General features: G+C 45.3%; 1 protein-coding gene across 1 annotated transcript in view; it reads right to left on the bottom strand.

Moving 5' to 3' along the window:
• The window catches only part of CHP1 (calcineurin like EF-hand protein 1), a 58,405-nt gene that overhangs the window by 2,801 nt on the left and 33,106 nt on the right, over positions 1-22,498 (bottom strand). The window contains exons 4-6 of the mRNA XM_033190463.1: positions 18,008-18,135; positions 9,939-10,000; positions 231-353 (exon numbers count right to left, since the gene is read on the bottom strand). Of these exons, the coding sequence (XP_033046354.1) occupies positions 231-353; positions 9,939-10,000; positions 18,008-18,135 (313 nt within the window). The remainder of the gene's footprint in view (positions 1-230; positions 354-9,938; positions 10,001-18,007; positions 18,136-22,498) is intronic.

Below are 22,498 nucleotides of genomic sequence, written 5' to 3'. Positions count from 1 at the left end.
TCCTGCGTCAGCCTCCGGAGTAGCTGGGACTACAGGCGCCCGCCACCTCACTCGGCTAATTTTTTTTGTATTTTTAGTAGAGACGGGGTGTCACTGTGTTAGCCAGGATGGTCTCGATCTCCTGACCTCGTGATCCGCCCGTCTCGGCCTCCCAAAGTGCTGGGATTACAGGCTTGAGCCACCGTGCCCGGCCAACATCACTTTTTCAAACAAAGAGGTAAGTGACCGACCTTAACAAATTCTGTGAAAGATATGGCACTGTCCCCATCCTGATCAGCCTCCTGAATGGTCCTGTCTGCGATGCTGCCCAGCTGCTCATCTGAGATATTTACTCCGACCATCATGCGTAGCACCTGGAAGACCAAGAGCCGGGAATTACAAGGGTCTTGGGAATCAGAGGGACTCTTTATTGAGATTAAAAGTAAAGCTATCACCATCCCCCTTTTCCTTTGATGCCCTCAAATACAGTCATGCACTGCATAATAATGTTTTGGTCAATGACCAACCACATCTATAATGGTGGTGCTGTAAGATTATAATACTGTATTTTGATGAGAACACATGGACACAAACAGGGAAACAACAGACACTGGGGCCTACCAGAGGGCGGAGTGGGAGGTGAGAAACAGAAAAAATAACTATTGGGTACTAGGCTTAGTACCTGGGTGGTGAAATATTCTATACATCAAACCCCCATGACAAGAGTTGACCTACATAACTAACCTGCATGTGTAGCCCTAAACCTAAAAGTTAATTTTTTTTTTTGAGACAGAGTCTTGCACTGTTGCCCAGGCTGGAGGGCAGTGGCGCAATCTCAGCTCAGTGCAAGCTCTGCCTCCTGGGTTCACGCCATTCTCCTGCCTCAGCCTCCCAAATAGCTGGCATTACAGGTGCCCGTCACCACACCCGGCTAATTTTTTGTATTTTTAGTACAGAAGGGGTTTCACTGTGTTAGCCAGGATGGTCTCAATCTCCTGACCTCGTGATTTGCCCACCTCAGCCTCCCAAAGTGCTGGGATTACAGGTGTGAGCCACCACGCCTAGCCAAAACAATCTTAAAAAAAGATTACAGTACCCTGTTTTTACCGTACCTTTTCCATGTTTAGACATATATATATATATTTTTTTTTTTTTTGAGACAGGATCTCACTCTGTTGCCCAAACTGGAGTGCTGGAGTGTGAATGTGGCTCACTGCAGCCTCACCTCCCATGCTCAAGTGATCCTCTCACCTCAGCCTCCCAAGTAACTGGTACTACACTACAGGTGCATGGCAACCATGCCTAATTTTTTTTTCCCCCTGAGGCAGAGTTTCACTCTTGTTACCCAGGCTGGAATGCAATGGCATGATCCCGGCTCACTGCAACCTCCACCTCCCAGGTTCAAGCGATTCTCCTGCATCAGCCTCCTGAGTAGCTGGGACTACAGGTGCCTGCCACCACGCCCATCTAAGTTTTGTATTTTTAGTAGAGACAGGGTTTCACCATATTGGCCAGGCTGGTCTCGAACTCCTGACCTCATGATTCACCCACCTCCGCTTCCCAAAGTGCTGAGACTACGGGTCTGAGCCACCGCACCCAGTCGCCTGGCTAATTTTTCAAAATTTTTTGTAGCAATGAGGTCTCACTGTGTTGCCCAGGCAGGCCTTCAACTCCTGGGCTCAAGCAGTTCTCCCTCTGCCATCTCCCAAAGTGCTGAGATTATAGGCATGAGCCACCATGCCCAGCCACAGATATGTTTAGATACACAAATACTTACCATTTTATTACAACTGCATATAGTAGTCAGAAGAGTAACATGCTGTATGGGTTTGTAGTCTAGGAACAATAGGCTACACCACATAGCCTAGGTGTCTAGTAGGCTATATCATCTAGGTTCATGTAAGTACATTCTATGATGTTCCTACAACTACAAAATTGCCTAACATTGCATGTCTCAGAATGTATCCCCATCTTTACCATCATGTGACTAAATAACAGCTAAAAGGCTGAAACCCTTATCTTCTCATCTAGGCAATGATGTAAGCAGAATTTATCTAGGTGACTGGATAAGAAGACAAAGACTAAGGGAGAGTCCTTTGCATTTTGCCCTTCCTTATTCTTCTTACCCAGAATACAGATATGCTGTCTGGTGGCACTGCAGGCCACCCTGGAGCCATGAGGTGAGTAATATGAGCTATGGATGCCAGGCCAACAACACAGAATAAGCCTGGTTCCTGGACATCAGTGAGGTACTGTACCAGCATGGACAGTCTATCCCAAACATTCTTGTTGCGTGAGCCTAACTAGTTCCTTATTGATTTAAATCAGTCTGGTGGGGCTTTCTGAAATCCCACCCAAAATGTAGTCCTCTTTGAGGTGCTGCATTAAGCCAGCTACTCCTAAAGTATGGCCCAAGAAAACATAAAGATCCTTGAAGAGTTAAATGCTAAATCCCCTTCTGAGAAAAATAACAAGCACAGTTCAATAGTTGCGAGAATTGAGTAAGAGAATTTAACACTGTTTCACTAAATCTGTCTTAAACTTAACCAATCCTCAAGCCCCTGGGAATTCTATTAACATCTTTAGGGTGTGAACATACTTTGAAAATTGCTTCCTTAAACAAAATAAGCAACTTTAACAATTTGACTGTCAGGCAATATGGAAAGGCTGGTTCTTAGGCAATATAAAATGGGGGACAGGGTACCCTTCTGACTCCTTATATTATTACTGCAGTCAGCCACCTCTGTCTTCAGATGGTAAGAACTGAGCTTTTCCACAGGAAGGAAAGGGCCTCTAGTCCAGTGGTTCACAGGCTTCCTTACCTCCACTCCTTTACTCCTTTACTTCCTTCTACAATCTCATTAGATTTTTCTTTTTTCTTTTTTTTTTTTTTGAGATGGAGTCTTGCTCTATTGCCAAGGCTGGAATGCAATGTCATGATCTCGGCTCACCGCAACCTCCACCTCCCAGGTTCAAGCGATTCTCCTGCCTCAGCCTCTCGAGTAGTTGGGATTACAGGTGCCCATCACCATGCTTGGCTAATTTTTGCATTTTTAGTAGAGACGGGGTTTTGCCACATTGGTCAGGCTGGTCTCGAACTCCCAACCTCATGTGATCTGCCTGCTTTGGCCTCCCAAAGTGCTGGGATTATAGGCATGAGCCGCTGCACCTGGCCTGTAATTTGCTTTTTAAAAATTGATTTCATGGGCCAGGCATGGTGGAGAAACCCCGTCTCTACTAAAAATACAAAATTAGCTGGGTGTGGTGGCACATATCAGTATCCCCAGCTACTCAGGAGGCTGATGCATGAGAATCGCTTGAACCCGGGAGGCAGAGGTTGCAGTGAGCTGAAATTGCACCACTGCACTCCAGCCTGGGCAACAAGAGCGAAATTACAAGCCGGGTGTGGTAGTGCGTGCCTATAGTTCCAGCTACTCGGGTGGCTGAGGCAGGAGGATGGTCTGAGCCCAGGAGTTCAAGGCTGCAGTGTGCTATGACCATGCCTGTGAATAGTCGCTGCATTCCAGACTAGGCAGCAGAGAGAGACCCTATCAGTCAATCAATCAATCCATCAATAGTAAAGTACATGATTTTCTAAAAAGAAAAAAAGCTGAAATACTGATTTGTATCCAAACTGATTATTTTTTAAATAAACCAATTGTTGAAAATTGGAAGTTGTGGCACGGGGTGCTGGCTCACGCCTGTAATCCCAGCACTTTGGGAGGCCAAGGTGGGCGGATCATCTGAGATCAGGAGTTCGAGACCAGCCTGGCCAACATGGCGAACACCCATCTCTACTACAAATACAAAAATCAGCTAGGCATGGTGGCGGGCACCTGTAATCCCAGCTACTTGCGAGGCTGAGGCAGAATCGCTTGAACCCAGAAGGTGGAGGTTGCAGTGAGCCGAGATTACGCCACTGCATTCCAGCCTGGGCGACGAGAGACAATCCCTCTCAAAAAAAAAAAAAAAGAAAAGAAAATTGGAAGTTGTACATTTTAGGTACAAATGTACACAAATAGAAGGATTAATAAAAAGACAATGCACTGGGTGCAGTGGCTCATGCCTGTAATCCCAGGACTTTGGGAAGCTGAGGCAGGCGGATCACGAGGTCAGGAGTTCGAGACTAGCCTGAAGAACATGGTGAAACCCGTCTCTACTAAGAATACAAAAATTAGACAGGCGTGGTAGTGCACGCCTTGGCAGGAGAATCGCTTGAACCCGGGAGGAGGAGGTTGCAGTGAGCTGAGATCACGCAACTGCACTCTAGCCTGGGCAACAGAACGAGACTCCATCTCAAAAAAAAAAAAGAGACAATGCTAGCAAAGATAATCAATACACAACTCATTTGCCATATTCCCTGTGTGTGGTCAAGCAGATGAATCCAACCTCAAACAGCAGCTTCTTCAGATCCCAGACCAAATATTTTGAGGTGTTTTATTTGTAGAATTATAAAACTGGATTATGTACAGGTATCTATAGTGTGAGTCGGAGGGTGGGGATAGAAGTGGTGGTCTTTAACATCATTTCACCAGGTGCGAATGACACATGTATGTAGTCCCAGCTACCAGTCCCACCTACTTAGAAGGCTAAGGCCAGAGGATCACTTGAGCCCAAGTGTTCAAGCCAGCCTGGGCAATGTAGTGAGACTGTCTCAAAAAAGAAAAAAAAAAGGTCATCTCATCCGATCTGTTAATGAAGACATGACGGCCCAGAGGTGGCTTGACTCAGGTCCCAGGAAGCAGTGGCATGAGCTATCTGCCCAGGCCTCCATTCCCAGCCCAGTGCTCCCTCCGCCTGTCCATGCTGCCACTTATTGTTCCAGTCAAAGTTCTTCAGGCCGGGTGCGGTGGCTCACGCCTGTAATCCCAGCACTTTGGGAGGCTGAGGTGGGCTGATCACAAGGTCAGGAATTTAAGACCAGCCTGGTCATGAAACCCTGTCTCTACTAAAAATACAAAAGTTAGGCCGGGCGCGGTGGCTCAAGCCTGTAATCCCAGCACTTTTGGGAGGCCGAGACGGGCGGATCACGAGGTCAGAAGATCGAGACCATCCTGGCTAACACAGTGAAAGCCCGTCTCTACTAAAAAATACAAAAAACTAGCCGGGCGTGGTGGCAGGCGCCTGTAGTCCCAGCTACTCGGGAGGCTGAGGCAGGAGAATGGCGTAAACCCGGGAGACGGAGCTTGCAGTGAGCTGAGATCCGGCCACTGCACTCCAGCCTGGGCAACAGGGCGAGACTCCGTCTCGAAAAAAAAAAAAAAAAAAAAAAAAAAACACAAAAGTTAGTCAGGCGTGGTGGTAGGTGCCTATAGTCCCAGCTACTTGGGAGGCTGAGGCAAGAGAATCACTTGAACCCAGGAGGTGGAGGTTGCAGTAAGCTGAGATCACACCACTGCACTCCAGCCTGGGTGACAGGACAAGACTCTGTCTCAAAAAAATAAAAAAAAAGAAGTTTATTAGTGAATTATTATTATTATTATTTTTTGAGATGGAGTCTCGCTGTGTCGCCCAGGCTGGAGCGCAGTGGCTGGATCTCAGCTCACTGCAAGCTCCGCCTCCCGGGTTTACGCCATTCTCCTGCCTCAGCCTCCTGAGTAGCTAGGACTACAGGCATCTGCCACCTCACCCGGCTAGTTTTTTGTATTTTTTTTAGTAGAGACAGGGTTTCACCATGTTAGCCAGGATGGTCTTGATCTCCTGACCTCGTGATCCACCCATCTCGGCCTCCCAAAGTGCTGGGATTACAGGCTTGAGCCACCGTGCCCGGCCATTATTATTATTAAGACAGAGTTTTGCTCTGTTGCCAAGGCTGGAGAGCAGTGGCATGATCTCGGCTCACTGCAACCTCCTCCTCCTAGGTTCAAGTGATTCTCCTACTTCAGCCTCCCAAGTAGCTGGAATTACAGGGGTGAAACACTGCACGCAGCCTACTATTATTTTTAATGTTTGGTGAAGGTTTTTATATATACGCTTTATCAATTTAAGACAGGTTCCCTCTACTTCTGGTTTTCTAAGACTTTTTTCTTTTTTTTAAAACATGAATGGATGGTGAGGCCAGGCAAGCTGGCTCACACACTTTGGGAGGCCAAGGCAGGTGGATCACCTGAAGTCAGGAGATCAAGACCACCCTGGACCAACATGGTGAAACCCCATCTCTACCAAAAATACAAAATTAGCAGCGCATGGTGGTGCGTGCCTATAATCCCAGCTGCATGGGAGGCTGAGTCAGGAGAATTGCTTGAACCTGGGAGGCGGATGTTGCACTGAGCTGAGATCGCGCCACTGCTCTCCAGCCTGGGTGACAGAGCAAAACACCATCTCAAAAAAAAAAAAAAAAAAGATAAATAAGTAAATAAAATAAAATAAATGGATGATAATTTTATCAATTACATTTTTCTATGGAAAAGACCACTCAATTTTTCTTCTTTAAAGTGTTGGTGTGGGTGAAATATATTGGTTGATTTTCTAATGTTAAACCGACTTTGAATTTCTAGTACAATTGCACCTTGGTTATAATATATCCTTGGCTATAATATATATATTATATTATATATTGCTGGATTCAGTGTGCTAATACTTTGGGATTTTTACAACTATTTGAGTAAAAGAGATTGGGCTATAATTTTCTTTTCTTTTTTTTTGAGACAGAGTCTTGCTCTGTCACCCAGGCTGGAGTGCAGTGGCACAATCTCGGCTCACTGCAAGCTCTGCCTCCCAGGTTCACGCCATTCTCCTGCCTCAGCCTCCCAAGTAACTGGGACTACAGGCGCCCGCCACAATGCCCGGCTAATTTTTTGTATTTTTAGTAGAGACGGGGGAGATGGGGTTTCACCATGTTAGCCAGGATGGTCTCCATCTCCTGACCTTGTGATCCACTTGCCTCCGCCTCCCAAAGTGCTTGGATTACAGGCATGAGCCACCATGCCCGGCCCCTAATTTTCATTTCTTATACTGTCTTTTATAAGATTGTCAGGTGTGGCCAGGTACGCCTGTAATCCCAGCACTTTGGGAGGCTGAGGTGGGCAGACTACTTGAGCCCAAGAGTTCAAGACCAGCCTGGCCAACATGGCGAAACCCCATCTCTACTAAAAACACAAAAATTAGCCAGGCATGGTGGAGCATGTCTGTAATCCCAGTTACTCAGGAGGCTGAGGCACGAGAATCGCTTGAACCTGGGTGGCGGAGGTTGCAGTCAACTGAGATGGTGACATTGCACTCCAGCCCGGGCGACAAAGTGAGACTCTGTCTCAAAAAAAAAAAAAAAAAAAAAAAGATTGTCAGGCAAAAGTTATGCTAGCCTCATAAAATGAGTTGGGGAGTAGAGTATCTTTATTGAAGTATAAATAATATACAATAAAATGTACATATTTAAAATGGACAGTTGGGGCCAGGCATGATGGCTCATGTTTGTACTCCCAGCATTTTGGGAGGCTGAGGTGGGTGGATTACTTGAGGTCAGGAGTTCGAGACCAGCCTGGCCAATATGATGAAACCCTGTCTCTACTAAAAATACAAAAAAAAAAAAGTAAATAAAGTAATATGTACAATTGGATAATGTTTAACATATGTACCCGCCCATGGCACCATCCTCACAATCAAGATAATAACCTCCAAAAGTTCAACCAGTACTTTCACAGGAATCATATTAAGAAAACATGGGCCAGGCGTGGTGGCTCACACCTGTAATCCCAGCACTTTGAGAGGCCGAGGCGGATGGATCACCTGAGGTCAGATCTGGGTCAGAGAATAAACACATGCAACTACAGAGTGACTGCCACTGTCTTTTTTCTTCAGAACTCAGAAAACCATATGTAGCAGCTTTCAAGAAAATAAACTCTTCTCGCTGAAGAAATTCCCAACTCAAAAGCAAGGGACACTAACACTGACCTGCAGACTGTTTTGTTTTTTTGCTCATAGAAATGTGAGAATACGCTGAGACGGGCGGATCACAAGGTCAGGAGATCGAGACCATCCTGGCTAATATGGTGAAACCCCGTCTCTACTAAAGAATACAAAAAACTAGCCGGGCGACGAGGCGGGCGCCTGTAGTCCCAGCTACTTGGGAGGCGGAGGCAGGAGAATGGCGTGAACCTGGGAGGCGGAGCTTGCAGTGAGCTGAGATCCGGCCATCGCACTCCAGCCTGGGCGACAGAGCCAGACTCCGTCTCAAAAAAAAAAAAAAAAGAAATGTGAGAATACGTTGGGTTGCTCCTGAATCTGCCCTGAGTAATTTCATCCTAGGATGAAATGCCAGTCACTGCTAGTAGGAAAACAGGGAATCATCTCTTGGAGCAACAAAGAACAGTGGGCAGTTGGCTCAGGGTACACCAGCACAGCAGCAGCTCGCTGACTCTTAGTCAACCCTAAGGACAGACTACATAACTGCATTTAACTACGTATCATCAGAATTACCCGGCTGCCAATAATCTGATTTGGCAATATATGAATTACCTGATGTAAACCATGTTGTATATTTTAACTCTCAGTCAATACCTAAAAGCCATTTAGTTAGCTTTTATTTATTTACTTTTTTTTTTTTTTGAGATGGAGTTTCGCTCTTGTCGCTCAGGCTGGAGTGCAGTGGCGCAATCTCGGCTCACAGCAACCTCCACCTCCTGGGTTCAAGCGATTCTACTGCCTCAGCCTCCCGAGTAGCTGGGACTACAGGCACCCACCATCATGGACAGCTACTTTTTGTGGGGAAAAGAAAGATCAGACTGTTACCGTGTCTATATAGAAAGAAGTAGACATAAGAGACTCCATTTTGTTCTGTATTTGAGATGCTGTTAATCTGTGACCCTACCCCCAACCTTGTCCTTGCAAGAGACACGTGCTGTGGTGACTCAAAGTTTAACAGATTTTGGGCTGTGCAGGGTGTGCTTTGTTAAACAAGTGCCTGAAGCCAGTATGCTTGTGAAAAGTCATCACCATTCTCTTAATCTCAAGTAACCAGGGACACGTACACTGCCAAAGGTCGCAGGGACCTCTGCCTAGGAAAGCTAGGTATTGTCCAAGGTTTCTCCCCATGTGATAGTCTGAAATATGGCCTCGTGGAATGGGAAAGACCTGATCGTCCCCCAGCCTGACACCCGTGAAGGGTCTGTGCTGAGGAGGATTAGTATAAGAGGAAAGAAGGCCTCTTGGCAGCTGAGATAGAGAAAAGCATCTGTCTCCTGCCGGTCCCTGGGCAATGGAGCATCTAGGTGTAAAACCCGATTTATGTTCTGTTTACTGAGAAAGGAGAAACCTGCCTTAGGACGAAAGGTGGGACTTGCTAGCACAATGCTGCTCTTTATGCACTAAAAAGGTTTATGGAGATGTTTGCATATGCATATCAAGGCACAGCACTTTTCCTTAAACTTATTCACGTCACAGAGATCTTTATTCATGTCTTATTGCTCACCTTCTCCCTACGATGATCCTATTATCCTGCCACTTCCCTTTTTCTAAGATGGTAAAGATAATGAGTGGGTCCTCTGTATGCTGAGCGGCGGTCCCCTGGGCCCACTTTTTCTTTCTCTATACTTTGTCTCTGTGTCTCATTTCTTTTCTCAAGTCCCACCTAACGAGAAACGCCCACAGGTGTGGAGGGGCAGGCCACCCCTTCACTTTTTGTATTTCTAGTAGAGACAGGTTTTTACCATGTTGGCCAGGCTGCTCTTGAATTCCTGACCTCAGGTGATCCGCCCGCCTTGGCATCCCAAAGTGTTGGGATTACAGGCGTGAGCCACCATGCCCAGCCTAGTTAGCTTTTAGATAGTGGAGACATCTGTCTCTGAAAACACAATGAGCCATTTCAAGTTTTCCCAGGTCATCTCCTTTGCCTTATAACCAGGACAAGACTCTGCACATAGCAGGTATTAAATAAACGCTTACTAAAGGAAAGAACAGTTCCTGCCCACAATAATAAGCAGGCAGAGTCCAAGCACAAGTTCTCCAGGAGCTCCCCGACATACCTGTAACAGCTCATCACGGGAGATCTTTTCATCTTTATCCAAATCATACAGTCGAAAAGCAACTGTAAGGGAAAAACATAAAGTTAGTCAAAATTCTGTAGTGTGATGCCCCTTCTCAAGGCACTAAATATATAAGACACTAGACAGAAAACTGACAGCCAATTAATCAATTTTCCAAGAACAACTGCCATTACTTATAGGGCTTTTAAAAAGTTGTAACACTGAAGAATTGCAAATTGATGAGTTCTTAGGTTAAATGAAGTATGCTCCCTCTTCCAACAAATCAGAAAACTTCATAAAAAGAAAGCCAAACGTCCTTTTTCTTAACCTACAATGTTAAACAGCCCCCCAAAACACCCCTTACATGGTTCTGTAAGTTAGGTCACCTCACACAAACATCAATTCTACCAGGTACCACTCAGGGAGAACCAACGATAGGTACCATACAGGCACCATGAGAGCTGCCCACACAAAGTGCTGCTTTGGGAAAAGAGCCTCCTGCGCAAAACAGTCTCAAATTTCAAGTCATTCTCTACCACTGGGGAGTCCTGCAGGTAAAGAAATTGAGTTTCAAATAAATATGATGGCTCAGATGGTCTCCTGGCCTTATCATGTTTCTTTCTCTTTAAGCCTTCTAGAAGCTAGGATATATGAGAACTTTGCTTGGGTCCATGAGCTAGAAATCAGAAAAGCAAAGTCATTAGATTTCTGCCATGTTGCTGAAGGGCTGCCAACAGAATAGGGTGTTATCTCTGGGTGATTTTATAGGTGTCATGACAAATCGCCAGCCTGAGGACGTGAATGTCTTGTCCCACAACTGAATTTAGTGTGGTTTTTAGGTTTTGAATCACTTCAAGAATGCCACTAAGATTGTGGGTCTTAAACAGAGTGCTGCAAACCCTAAAAGTCCCAAATCCACTGCTCTAGAGCTATTAAGATACACGGATTTAGACTCTGTCCTTAGGAACTCACTATCTAGTAGAGGAGAACAACATACACGACTCTCTGGAATACATCCTACCTACATCCTAAGCACTACAACATATCCAAAATGTTGGGGGAACAAAGTGTATGGCAGACGTGGCTTTCTGGTGGAGCTGGGGAAACATCAAGGAGAGGTAACATTTGAACAAGGCCTTGAAAGATAAACAGAAATGTGCCAAGGGGTGGCCATTCCGGGCAGAGCTATTATTAGGCACAAAGGCATAAGAACATGGATCAATATCTACAGGTTTAAGTATCATTCCCCTCCAAAATAAAAGGGCGAGTCCACTGAAAGATGACATAAAAGTAATTTTTAAATCTAATTTACTCCTTGTAAGGTATGTATCAGAATTCCAGAGAAAGGAAGTAGCTAGGAGAGACTTCTGATATATATATTTTTTCTGTTCTGTTTAATGTAGTTAATTTTATTTATTTATTTTTTTCAGACAGGGTCCTGCTCTGTCTCCCAGGCTGGGTGCAGCAGCACAATCATGACTCACTACAGCCTCAACCTCCCAGGCTCAAAGGAGCCTCTCACCTGAGCTTCCAGAGTAGTGGGAACCACAGACACCACGCCTGGCTAATTTTTAAAAATTTTTGCAGAGCTAGGGTCTCACTACATTGCCCAGGCTGGTGAAAGGTACAAGGTCTTTGTCTAGATAAATCAGTTTTTTTTGAGATGGAGTCTTGCTCTTTTGCCCAGTCTGGAGTGCAGTGGCATGATCTTGGTTCACTGCAACCTCCGCCTCCCAGGTTCAAGCAATTCTCCTGCCCCAGCCTCCTGAGGAGCTGGGATTACAGGCACGCGCCACCACACCCGGCTAATTTTTGCATTTTTAGTGGAGATGGGGTTTCACCATGTTGGCCAGGATCGTCTCGATCTCTTGACCTTGTGATCCACACGCCTCAGTCTCCCAAAGTCCTGGGATTACAGGTGTGAGCCACCACACCCAGACAGCTGGTCTTGAACACCTGGGCTCAAGCAATCCTCCTGCCTCAGTCTCCCAAAGTGCTAGGATTATAGCGGTGAGCCACTGTGCCGGGACCTTTAGCTCAAATTTCAACTCCTCAGAGAGGTTTTCACCGACCACTCTTTCTAAAGTAGTGACGTCTCCCCATGCCTTTCTCATCTCATGTATTCACTTCCTTCACAGACCTTGCCATAATAAATCTTGTTTATTCACCCGTCTTCTCTATAGTCTGTCTCTCTTATTAGATCGTAAGTTCTAAGAAAGCAAGGGCCTTACCTGATTTATTCATCACTGTATCCTGGGCCTAAAATAGTACCTGGCATGTAGTAGGTACTCAAACATTTGCTTAATGAAAAACCAAAAGAATGATCTCAGTCAAACCTTTACCTTCCTTTTTATTTTTTTATTTTATTTTTTTTAAGAGATAGGGTCTCAACTCTGTCGCCCAGGCTGGAGTGCATTGGTGCAATCATGGCTCACTGCAGCCCCAAATTTCTGGGCTCAAGTGATCCTCCTGCCTCAGCCTACTGAGTAGCTAGGAATACAGGTGTGTGCCACCATGCCCGGCTCAATTTTTTTTTTGGTAGATACTGGGTCTCATTCTGTTGCCCAGGCTACAAACCTTTACCTTTACTTCAATCAATGCTATTGCTTCTTTTTTTTTTTCTTTTTGGGAGATAGAGTCTTGCTCTGTCGCCCAGGCTGGAGTGCAGTGGCATGATCTCAGCTCACTGAAACCTCTGCCTTCTGGGTTCAAGTGATTTCCCTGTCTTAACCTCCTGAGTAGCTGGGACTACATACACATATGTGCCACCATGCCCGGCTAATTTTTGTGTTTTTAGTAGAGACAGGGTTTCACCATGTTAGCCAGGCTGGTCTCAAACTCCTGACCTCAGGCAATCCGCCCATCTTGTCCTCCCAAAGTGTTGGGATTACAGGCATGAGCCACCATTCCCGGCTGCTTCTTTTTTTTTTTTAATTGTGGTAAAATATACATAAAACTTATCACTTAAGGCCGGGCGCGGTGGCTCAAGCCTGTAATCCCAGCACTTTGCGAGGCCGAGACGGGCGGATCACGAGGTCAGGAGATCGAGACCATCCTGGCTAACACGGTGAAACACCGTCTCTACTAAAAAATACAAAAAAATTAGCCGGGCGAGGTGGCGGGCGCCTATAATCCCAGCTACTCGGGAGGCTGAGACAGGAGAATGGCGTGAACCCGGGAGGCGGAGCTTGCAGTGAGCTGAGATCTGGCCACAGCACTCCAGCCTGGGCGGCAGAGCGAGACTCCGTCTCAAAAAAAAAAAAAAAAAAAAAAAAAAAACTTATCACTTAAACCTTTTCTACAGGTACAGTTCTGTGGCATTAAGTACTTTCACACTGTTGTGCAAGCATCACCACCATCCATCTCCCCATAACTTCTGCATCTTCACCAGCAGAAAATGTACCCTTTTAACAATAACTCCATTACCATCACCACCACCATCCCCCAGCCCTGGGCAACCACTGTTCTACTTTGTGTCTCTACAAATTTGACCACTCTGGAAACCTCACATAAGAGGACTCATACAATATTTGTCCTTTATATCCACATTATTTCACTCAGCAAAATGTCTTCAAGATTCATCCATGTTGTACCATGTGCCAGAATTTCCTTTTTTTTTGAGATGGAGTCTTGCTCTGTCACCCAGGTTAGAGTGCAGTGGTATGATCTCAGCTCAGTGCAACCTCTGCCTCCTGGGTTCAAGCAATTCTCCTGCCTCAGCCTCCCAAGTAGCTAAGATTACAGACATCCACCACCGCGCCAGGCTCATTTTTGTATTTTTAGTAGAGATGGGATTTCACCATATTGGCCAGGCTGGTCTTGAACTCCTGATCGCATGATCCAACCGCCTCGGCCTCCCAAAGTGTTGGGATTACAGGCGTGAGCCACCGAGCCTGGCCTCAGAATTTTCTATTTTAATACAGACTAATATTCCATTGTATGTGTACCCAACATTTTATTTATCCATTGATCTGTCGATGGATACTAGGATTGCTTCTACCTTTTGGATTCTATGAATAATGCTGCTATTTCTTCCTGGCTACTCTCCCAAGCTCTACTCCACCTATACTCCTCAACACCCAAAAAAAATATTCTAATGTAGACTCTTTACTTTCCACATCATTATGTTTTATAAAAACTTAAACCATTTAAGAAGACAATTAGAATGTGGGAAGGAAAACCTGTAAACCTCTAGAATTCTCTCTTACTTACCATGCCCTGGGCATTCTAAGATGAATTACACTCTTCACTTTTTTTTTTTTTTAACACTATCCACCTGTACATAGGGCTGTATCTTTTACACAAAGCATTATTATTATTATTATTATTATTATTATTATTATTGAGATGGAGTTTCGCTCTTATTGCCCAGTCTGGAGTGCAATAGCGTGATCTTGGCTCACTGTAACATCTGCCTCCCAGGTTCAAGCAATTCTCCTGCCTCAGCCTCCCGAGTAGCTGGGATTACAGGCATGCGCCACCATGCCTGGTTAATTTTGTATTTTTAGAAGAGACATGGTTTCACCATGTTGGTCAGGCTGGTCTCGAACTCCTGACCTCAGGTGATCCACCCACCTCAGCCTCCCAAAGTGCTGGGATTACAGGCATGAGCCACTGCACCTGGCCTACACAAAGCATTATTATAACCTCACCAGTTCAAAGAGGAAAGCAATAAGGTACCACTTCTAGGAGACAAACAGAAGAGCAGAGTGGCACTATATGTACTTGGGCCTGTGCCTACACGGGCACAGTTGAGCCTTGCTGATTGTGATTAAAATTCTCTCACTGTGGCATAAAAAAGAAACAGGACAAAGTGTGTTCTCAGAGTCCCTGAAGACAGTATTCTATGCAAAGGATAACCCATAATAAAATTTGGTTCCACTCCTCTGTAAACCCACATTTCTTTTTTTTTTTTTTTTTTGAGATGGAGTCTTGCTCTGTTGCCCAGGCTGGACAGTGGTGGTGCAATCTCGGCTCACTGCAACCTCCGCTCCCCAGGATCAAACCATTCTCCTGTCTCAGCCTCCGAGTAACTGGGATTACAGGCGCCCGCCACTACGCCCGGCTAATTTTTTGCATTTTTAGTAGAGACGGGGTTTCACCATGTTGCCCAGACTGGTCTTGAATTCCTGATCTCAAGTGATCCACCCGCCTTGGCCTCCCAAAGTGCTGGGATTACAGGCATGAGCCATCACGCCTGGCCTGTAAACTCACATTTCTAAGTAACACATACCCTTTCTTTTTTTTTTTTTTTTTTTTGAGACAGAGTCTTGCTCTATCACCCAGGCAGGAGTGCAATGGCACGATCTCGGCTCACTACAGCCTCCGCCTCCTGGGTTCAAGCAATTCTCCTGCTTCAGCCTCCTGAGTAGCTGGGATTACAGGCACCCGTCATTATGCCTGGCTAATTTTGTTTTGTATTTTTGTAGAAATGGGGTTTCACTATGTTGGCCAGGCTTGTCTCGAACTCCTGACCTCAGGTGATCCGCCTGCCTCAGCCTCCCAGAGTGCTGGGATTATAGGAGTGAGCCACCGCACCCAGCCCACATCCCCTTTCTCTAAGGTAAGTGTGTCTCAGTAGCAAATGTGTTGCTAGATATATGACATTCAATTGCTCTCAGTCTATAAGAGGCACCATCCTACAGCTTATATAGCGCTGTGGGAACTTCAAAGAGAAGTAACACATTTAGATAGAAACTGAGGACTTCTTGGACTCTTCTAGTCTTTTCTTTGGCCTTAGAATAGCTTTGGTTTTACCAGTCTAATTACATGAATGTGATCCCTACACCTAGACTGCAACAGAATTCTAATTAATTTTTAGTTTCCTATACAAGTTAATCCTACAGCCAAGACTAAAGTATGTAATGAAAAAAACAGGCTGGGTATGGAGGCTCATGCCTGTAATCCCAGCACTTCAGGAGGCCAAGGTGGGATGATTGCTCGTGTCCAAGATTTTGAGACCAGTCTGGACAACACATTGAGACCCTATTCCTAGAAAAAATCAGAAAATAAAAAATTAGCTGGGTGTAGGGCACACGCCTGTGGTCCCAGCAACTTGAGAGGCTGAGGCAAAAGGATCACTTGAGCCAGGAAAGTCAAGGCCATAGTGAACCATGATCACGCCACTGCACTCAGCCTGGGTGACACAGTGAGACCCTATCTCAAAAAATTAAGCAAAAACACGGCCGGGCGCGGTGGCTCAAGCCTGTAATCCCAGCACTTTGGGAGGCCGAGACGGGTGGATCACAAGGTCAGGAGATCGAGACCATCATGGCTAATACGGTGAAACCCCGTCTCTACTAAAGAATACAAAAAACTAGCCGGGCGACGAGGCGGGCGCCTGTAGTCCCAGCTACTTGGGAGGCGGAGGCAGGAGAATGGCGTGAACCTGGGAGGCGGAGCTTGCAGTGAGCTGAGATCGGGCCACCGCACTCCAGCCTGGGCGACAGAGCCAGACTCTGTCTCAAAAAAAAAAAAAAAAAAAATTAAGCAAAAACAAAATAAAACCAAGCATAACCTGCATGGCACTTTGTTATTATTCTATCTCATCCTGAAGTTTGCCATTTCTGGGGCATTCCAACCTTCTTCCTTAGCAGAACCCCAACCACAGCATCAGGAGGGGAATCTCAGTAGCCTAATCTCCTCGGCACTCGGCACTCTCCTGATCTAAACTGACTTATCAAAGTGAGGGGAAGGACTTACATTCCATGCTTGGGAGGAGTGTTGCTCAATTTCAGTCTCGATCTCTCTCTCTATATATATCTCTCTTCCTCTACTGCCAGATGTGAACAAGAAAAAAAAAAAAAGCCCTGTTAACAACTGAGAGCTGTCATGTGACCATAATACCTTAGGATAAAACAGACTATGAGGATGGCAGAGTAAAGAGAAAAATCCCTAGTGCTTGAAAGAGAATCAACCCTCCTGCTGGCCTGACCTGACTTGTAAAGTGAGCTAATATATTTCCTTATTGTTTAAGCCAGCTGAGTCAGCTAAAGGCATCCTAAGACACCAAGTAACGCCCAAATCCACTACTGCTATTTGGAAGATTTTGTTTTGTTTTCGTTTCTTTGTTGAGACAGAGTTTCTGTCACCTGGCTTGAAGTGCAGTGGTGCCATCATGGTTCACTGCAGTCTCGACCTCTCAGGCTCAAGCAATTCTCCCACCTCAGCCTCCCAAGTACCTGGGACCACAGATGCATGCCACCACACCTGGCTAATTTTTGTATTTTTATTAGAGACAGTGTTTCACCATGTTGCCCAGGCTGGTCTCAACCTCCTGGGCTCAAGTGATCCACCTACCTTGGCCTCCCAAAGTGCTGGGACTGCAGGCATGAGTCACTGCGCTCAGCCTTCAGTTAGTTTTAATACAACTGCAATTTCAACTTGTATTGAATAAAAAGAGAACTTTAATTTCAATTTCCTGGAGAAGTGTTGTAAGGAATTGGGCAATATTATACATGAACCAATAAGGGCAGAAGGGAAAGCAAACAAGTATTAAAGGAAAAGGGGCATGAGACATGGGTATAAAAATTAAATCTTGCACTATATCCAGCTGTCCCCCACTACTTAAGTCACATCCAGTGTCTATCAAATTCTAAGATGAGCTGAGGATTGCCATTATTCCTTAAAGGTGGGGCCTGGGTCTTGTTCACTATTGCCATGCCAGCACTTAACACAGTGCCTGGCACACCTACTCATTGAGTAGGTGCTCAACGAATTACAATGATACTAGGTAACACTTATTAAGTACCTAGTATATGCCAGGCACTATTTGAAGCACTTGACATTTATTAACTCGTTTAATACTCACAACAATCCAATGCGGAACCCCTTAGAATCCTATTTTACAGATGAGAAAAGTGAAGCCCAAAGAGGTTAAGTACCTTGCCCAAAGTCACACAGCCAAAAAAGGGTAGACTAGTATTTAATCTTGGCCAGTTTAGCTCCAGAGTCTGAGGTCTTAACCAGTATGCTCTTGTAAATGCTTGTTCAAATAATGAGTGAGTATGTACATGACTTTTAAGAAATGAAAAGCAAGTATTTTAAGCCAGAAGACTTTAGCTCCTTACAGTGCAGTTTGTTGCTTCGGCTGTTGAGAGGTTCGGGTCCATTCACATCTTTGCTCTTTTCATTATCCTCAATGGGGCGGAAATGAGCCAAAGTTCGCATGAATCCACGGAAGTTTACCTGGTCCTCTCTGATTGTGAGACATAACAAACAAAACACCATGTCAATCACAGTGATTATTTCTTACAAATTAAATATACTGGCAAAAGCTTTAGCTATGGTAGCCTGAAAGTTCATTTAATGAGGTTTCTTTCCATGTGCACGGTACTTCGGGGCTCACAGTACCATATCATTTAAGCCTCACCCCAACCTTGTAAGGCAGGTGCTATTACTCCCACTACTACTCCCACTTGATAAATGATTTAACCATACTTAGGTAACAGGACTTACCAGGGTTAGAGTTATCTCTTGAATTTACTTGCATCTCTTTTCCAAAAAACGAATGTAGAGTAGTGCCAGCACCATACAAGAGAGCCAAAACTTGAACTCTTTGCTTTGAACTCTGTTAAGTCATTTCAACCCAGTGACTCCTCAGCCACCTCCCACATCTCCCCTGCAGTAATGTATACCAAGGGATATTTTAAAATTAAGGCACATTATGGAAAGGCTGCTTTTAAAATAAAGTTTATTTAATTTTTAATTTTTTTCTTATTTATATATTTATTTATTTATTTTGAGACAAAGTCTCCCTCTGTCGCCCAGGTTGGACTGCAGTGGCACTATCTCAGCTCACCTCTGCCTCCTGGATTCAAGCAATTCTCCTGCCTTAGCCTCCCGAGTAGCTGGGACTACAGGCGCATGCCAACACACCTGGCCAATTTTTTTTTTTTTTGAGAAGGAGTTTCGCTCTTGTTGCCCAGGTTGGAATGCAATGGCACGATCTCAGCTCACTGCAACCTCCGCGTCCCTGGTTCAAGCAATTCTCCTACCTCAGCCTTGCGAGTAGCTGGGATTACAGACATGCGTCACCACGCTTGGCTAATTTTGTATTTTTAGTAGAGACATGGTTTCTCCATGTTGGTCAGGCTAGTCTCGAACGCCCGACCTCAGGTGATCCGCCCACCTCGGCCTCTCAAAGTGCTGGGATTACAGGTGTGCGCCAGGCCTAATTTTTTGTATTTTTAGTAGAGATGGGGTTTCACCATGTTAGCCAGGATAGTCTCGATCTCCTGATCTCGTGATCTCCCCGTGATTACGGCCTCCCAAAGTACGAGGATTACACGCGTGAGCCACCATGCCTGGCCAAGTTTATTTAATTATAAAAGCAAACATATCTTTGAAAATGTGGAAAAAAGAGAAGTAGACAGAAAAACACTGATCCAAGTTCTACCAATTACAACCATAGTTAATATAAATATATTTTCTAGCTGGGCACAGTGGTTCACGTCTGTAATCCTAACACTTTGGGAGGCTGAGGCAGGCAGATCACTTGAGGCCAGGAGTTGAGACCAGCCTGGCCAACATGGTAAAACCCTGTCTCTACTAAAAATACAAAAAAATTAGCTGGGTGTGGTAGTGGGTGCCTGTAATCCCAGCTACTCGGGAGGCTGAGGCAGAAGAATCACTTGAAACTGGGAGGCGGAGGCTGCAGTGAGCCAAGATTGCACCACTGCACTCCAGCCTGGGTGACAGAGCAAGACTATGTCAAAAAAAAAAAGAAAGAAAAGGAAAGGAAAGGGAAAGAAAAAGGAAGGAGAAGGAAAAGGAAAAGAAAAGGAAGGGAGGGAAGGAGAGAGGGAGGGAAGGAGGGAGGGAAGAAGGAGGGACGGAAGGAAGGAAGGAAGGAAGGAAGGAAGGAAGGAAGGAAGGAAGGAAGGAAGGAAGGAAGGAATCAGTCAGCCAGGCGCCGTGGCTCACGCTTATACTCCCAGTTATTTGGGAGGATGAGGTGGGAGAATCACTTGAACACAGGAGGCAGAGGTTGCGTCAGCCAAGACTGTGCCACTGTACTCCAGCCTGGGTGATGGTGCAAGACTCCCCCATATATATATGAATGCATTTTCTTCTAGTAACTTTTCTATGCTTTTTAGATAACTGTATTATGTAATTTAGTATCCTGCCTTCTTTTAACTTTTAAGCATTTCTCCAATCAATATAAATACTTTGAAACATTTAAAACATATGCATAATTCTGTGGACACATCGTGATTTTAATTGTCCCTCATAATTGGATAATTTTTCTCTAAATAATCTTTTAGGCCAAGCACAGTGGCTCACGTCTATAATCCTAGCACTCTGAGAGGCCACGGAGGGTGCATCACCTCAGGTCAGGAGTTCAAGACCAGCCTGGCCAATATGGTGAAACCCCGTCTCTACTAAAAATACAAAAATTAGCTGGGGTCTATAATCCCAGCTACTCAAGAGCCTGAGGCACAAGAATTGCTTGAACCCCAGAGATAGAGGTTGCAATGAGCCGAGATCGCACCACTGCACTCTAGCCTGGGTGACAGAGGGAGACTCTATCTCAAAAAAGAATGATTTTGCCGCGCGCGGTGGCTCACGCCTGTAATTCCAGCACTTTGGGAGGCCGAGACGGGTGGATCACAAGGTCAGGAGACCATCCTGACTAACACAGTGAAACCCCGCCTCTACTAAAAATAAAAAAAATTAGCTGGGCGTGGTGGCAGGCGCCTGTAGTCCCAGCTACTCGGGAGGCTGAGGCAGGAGAATGGCGTGAACCCAGGAGGCGGAGCTTGCAGTGAGCCCAGATCACGCCACTGCACTCCAGCCTGGGCGACAGGGTGAGACTCCATCTCAAAAAAAAAAAAAAAAAAAAGATTTGAAAGACCTAGACCTCTTGTATATAAAGCCTTCTTGGTACTTAAGCTTAGAGAAAATCTTTTTATTGTGCCACAGGCTAATCAATTACCCTGTAAGAAATAATTCTCAAAATTTGAATGAAGAATGTTTTTTAATATTAAAAAAGAATGCCCCGTGTGCCATAATATCATTTATTTATCTAAGGCACATGACCTGGTTCCTGTGGTTACCTAAAAAAAAAAACCCACTCTGTAACTCACCAAATAGCTGAGGTATGTAGCGTCTCTTCTGTGCTCTATAGACACTCAGTTTATAGGCCTTCTAAAGGCAGAGTTCAAAGGCTATGTGAGCCATCTGCACTCAAAAGAATGACCTTGGCTGGGCGCGGTGGCTCATGCCTGTAATCCCAGCACTTTGGGAGGCCGAGGCTGGCGGATCACCTGAGGTCAAGAGTTCGAGACCGGCCTGGTCAGCATGGTGAAACCTTGTCTCTACTTAGCCGGGCGTGGTGGCGTGCGCCTGTAGTCCCAGCTACTTGGAAAGGCTGAGGCAGAAGAATTGCTTGAACCCAGGAGGCAGAGGTTGCGGTGAGCCAAGATCACGCCACTGCACGCCAGCCTGGGCGATAGAGGGAGACTCCGTCTCAAAAAAACAAACAAAACAAAACAAAGCAAAAAAAAGAATGATCTTTTGGTTCTTCAATGTATCTACACTGCTGATGGACCAGGATCTGGTAAAAAATGTCAGATCTGAGGAATCAAGTAACATGGAGTAAAATTTAAATCATACGCTAGAAAAAACACATTAATGATTATTGCTAGCATAAAGTTTCTGGGTAAAAGGGAATTAAATAAACATAGTCGTAGGCCGGGCGCGGTGGCTCAAGCCTGTAATCCCAGCACTTTGGGAGGCCGAGACGGGCGGATCACGAGGTCAGGAGATCGAGACCATCCTGGCTAACACGGTGAAACCCCGTCTCTACTAAAAAATACAAAAAACTAGCCGGGCGAGGTGGCGGGCGCCTGTAGTCCCAGCTACTCGGGAGGCTGAGGCAGGAGAATGGCGTAAACCCAGGAGGCGGAGCTTGCAGTGAGCTGAGATCCGGCCACTGCACTCCAGCCTGGGCGACAGAGCAGGACTCCGTCTCAAAAAATAAATAAATAAATAAATAAATAAAATAAACATAGTCCACTTTCAAATCTCACTCTTTTTTTTAAAAAAAAAAAAAAGCCCCCATGTGCATATGCCTAGGGAAGAAAGAAAAACCCAGAAGCCAAATATATCTATGTGATTAGAGCAAGAAGCAGTCACAGCTTGCTAAGAGCTAAGCAGTGCAGCCCAGTAGAGCCCTCCACTTCCTCATATGCAGCCTGTCCCATTTCCTTAGCAGTAGATTCGTGGACAGAATGACAGGTGATACTGTAGTCATAGCAAATGTAGTTTAACTTTACAAAACAGCTTCCCACAAGCTGCTTATTCAAGTAATCAATGGTGACTAAAGAATTCTGAAAAAAAGTTGGCAAGGTGACTCTCCTGGGTTTACTTTTCATTGCAAAAGGTTTGGATACAAAGCATAGCTGTGAAAGTTATCTCTGGAAAGGGTTCAGTGCTTTGCAGGGGTAAAAGAGGAAGTAGAAAAAAGGAAGAATTCAGCATAAAAACCATACCTGAAACGAACAGGGCAGTTCAAGGAGAGAGAAAGGGAAAAATGAAGGAGGGCATAAGATTCCTCG

Source organism: Trachypithecus francoisi, unplaced genomic scaffold (assembly GCF_009764315.1).
Source record: "Trachypithecus francoisi isolate TF-2019V2 unplaced genomic scaffold, Tfra_2.0 Lachesis_group3, whole genome shotgun sequence".
NCBI classification, from domain to species: Eukaryota; Metazoa; Chordata; class Mammalia; order Primates; family Cercopithecidae; genus Trachypithecus; species Trachypithecus francoisi.
The sequence above is the reverse complement of the archived record's forward strand: the minus strand, read 5'-3'. Positions and strand labels throughout refer to the sequence as shown.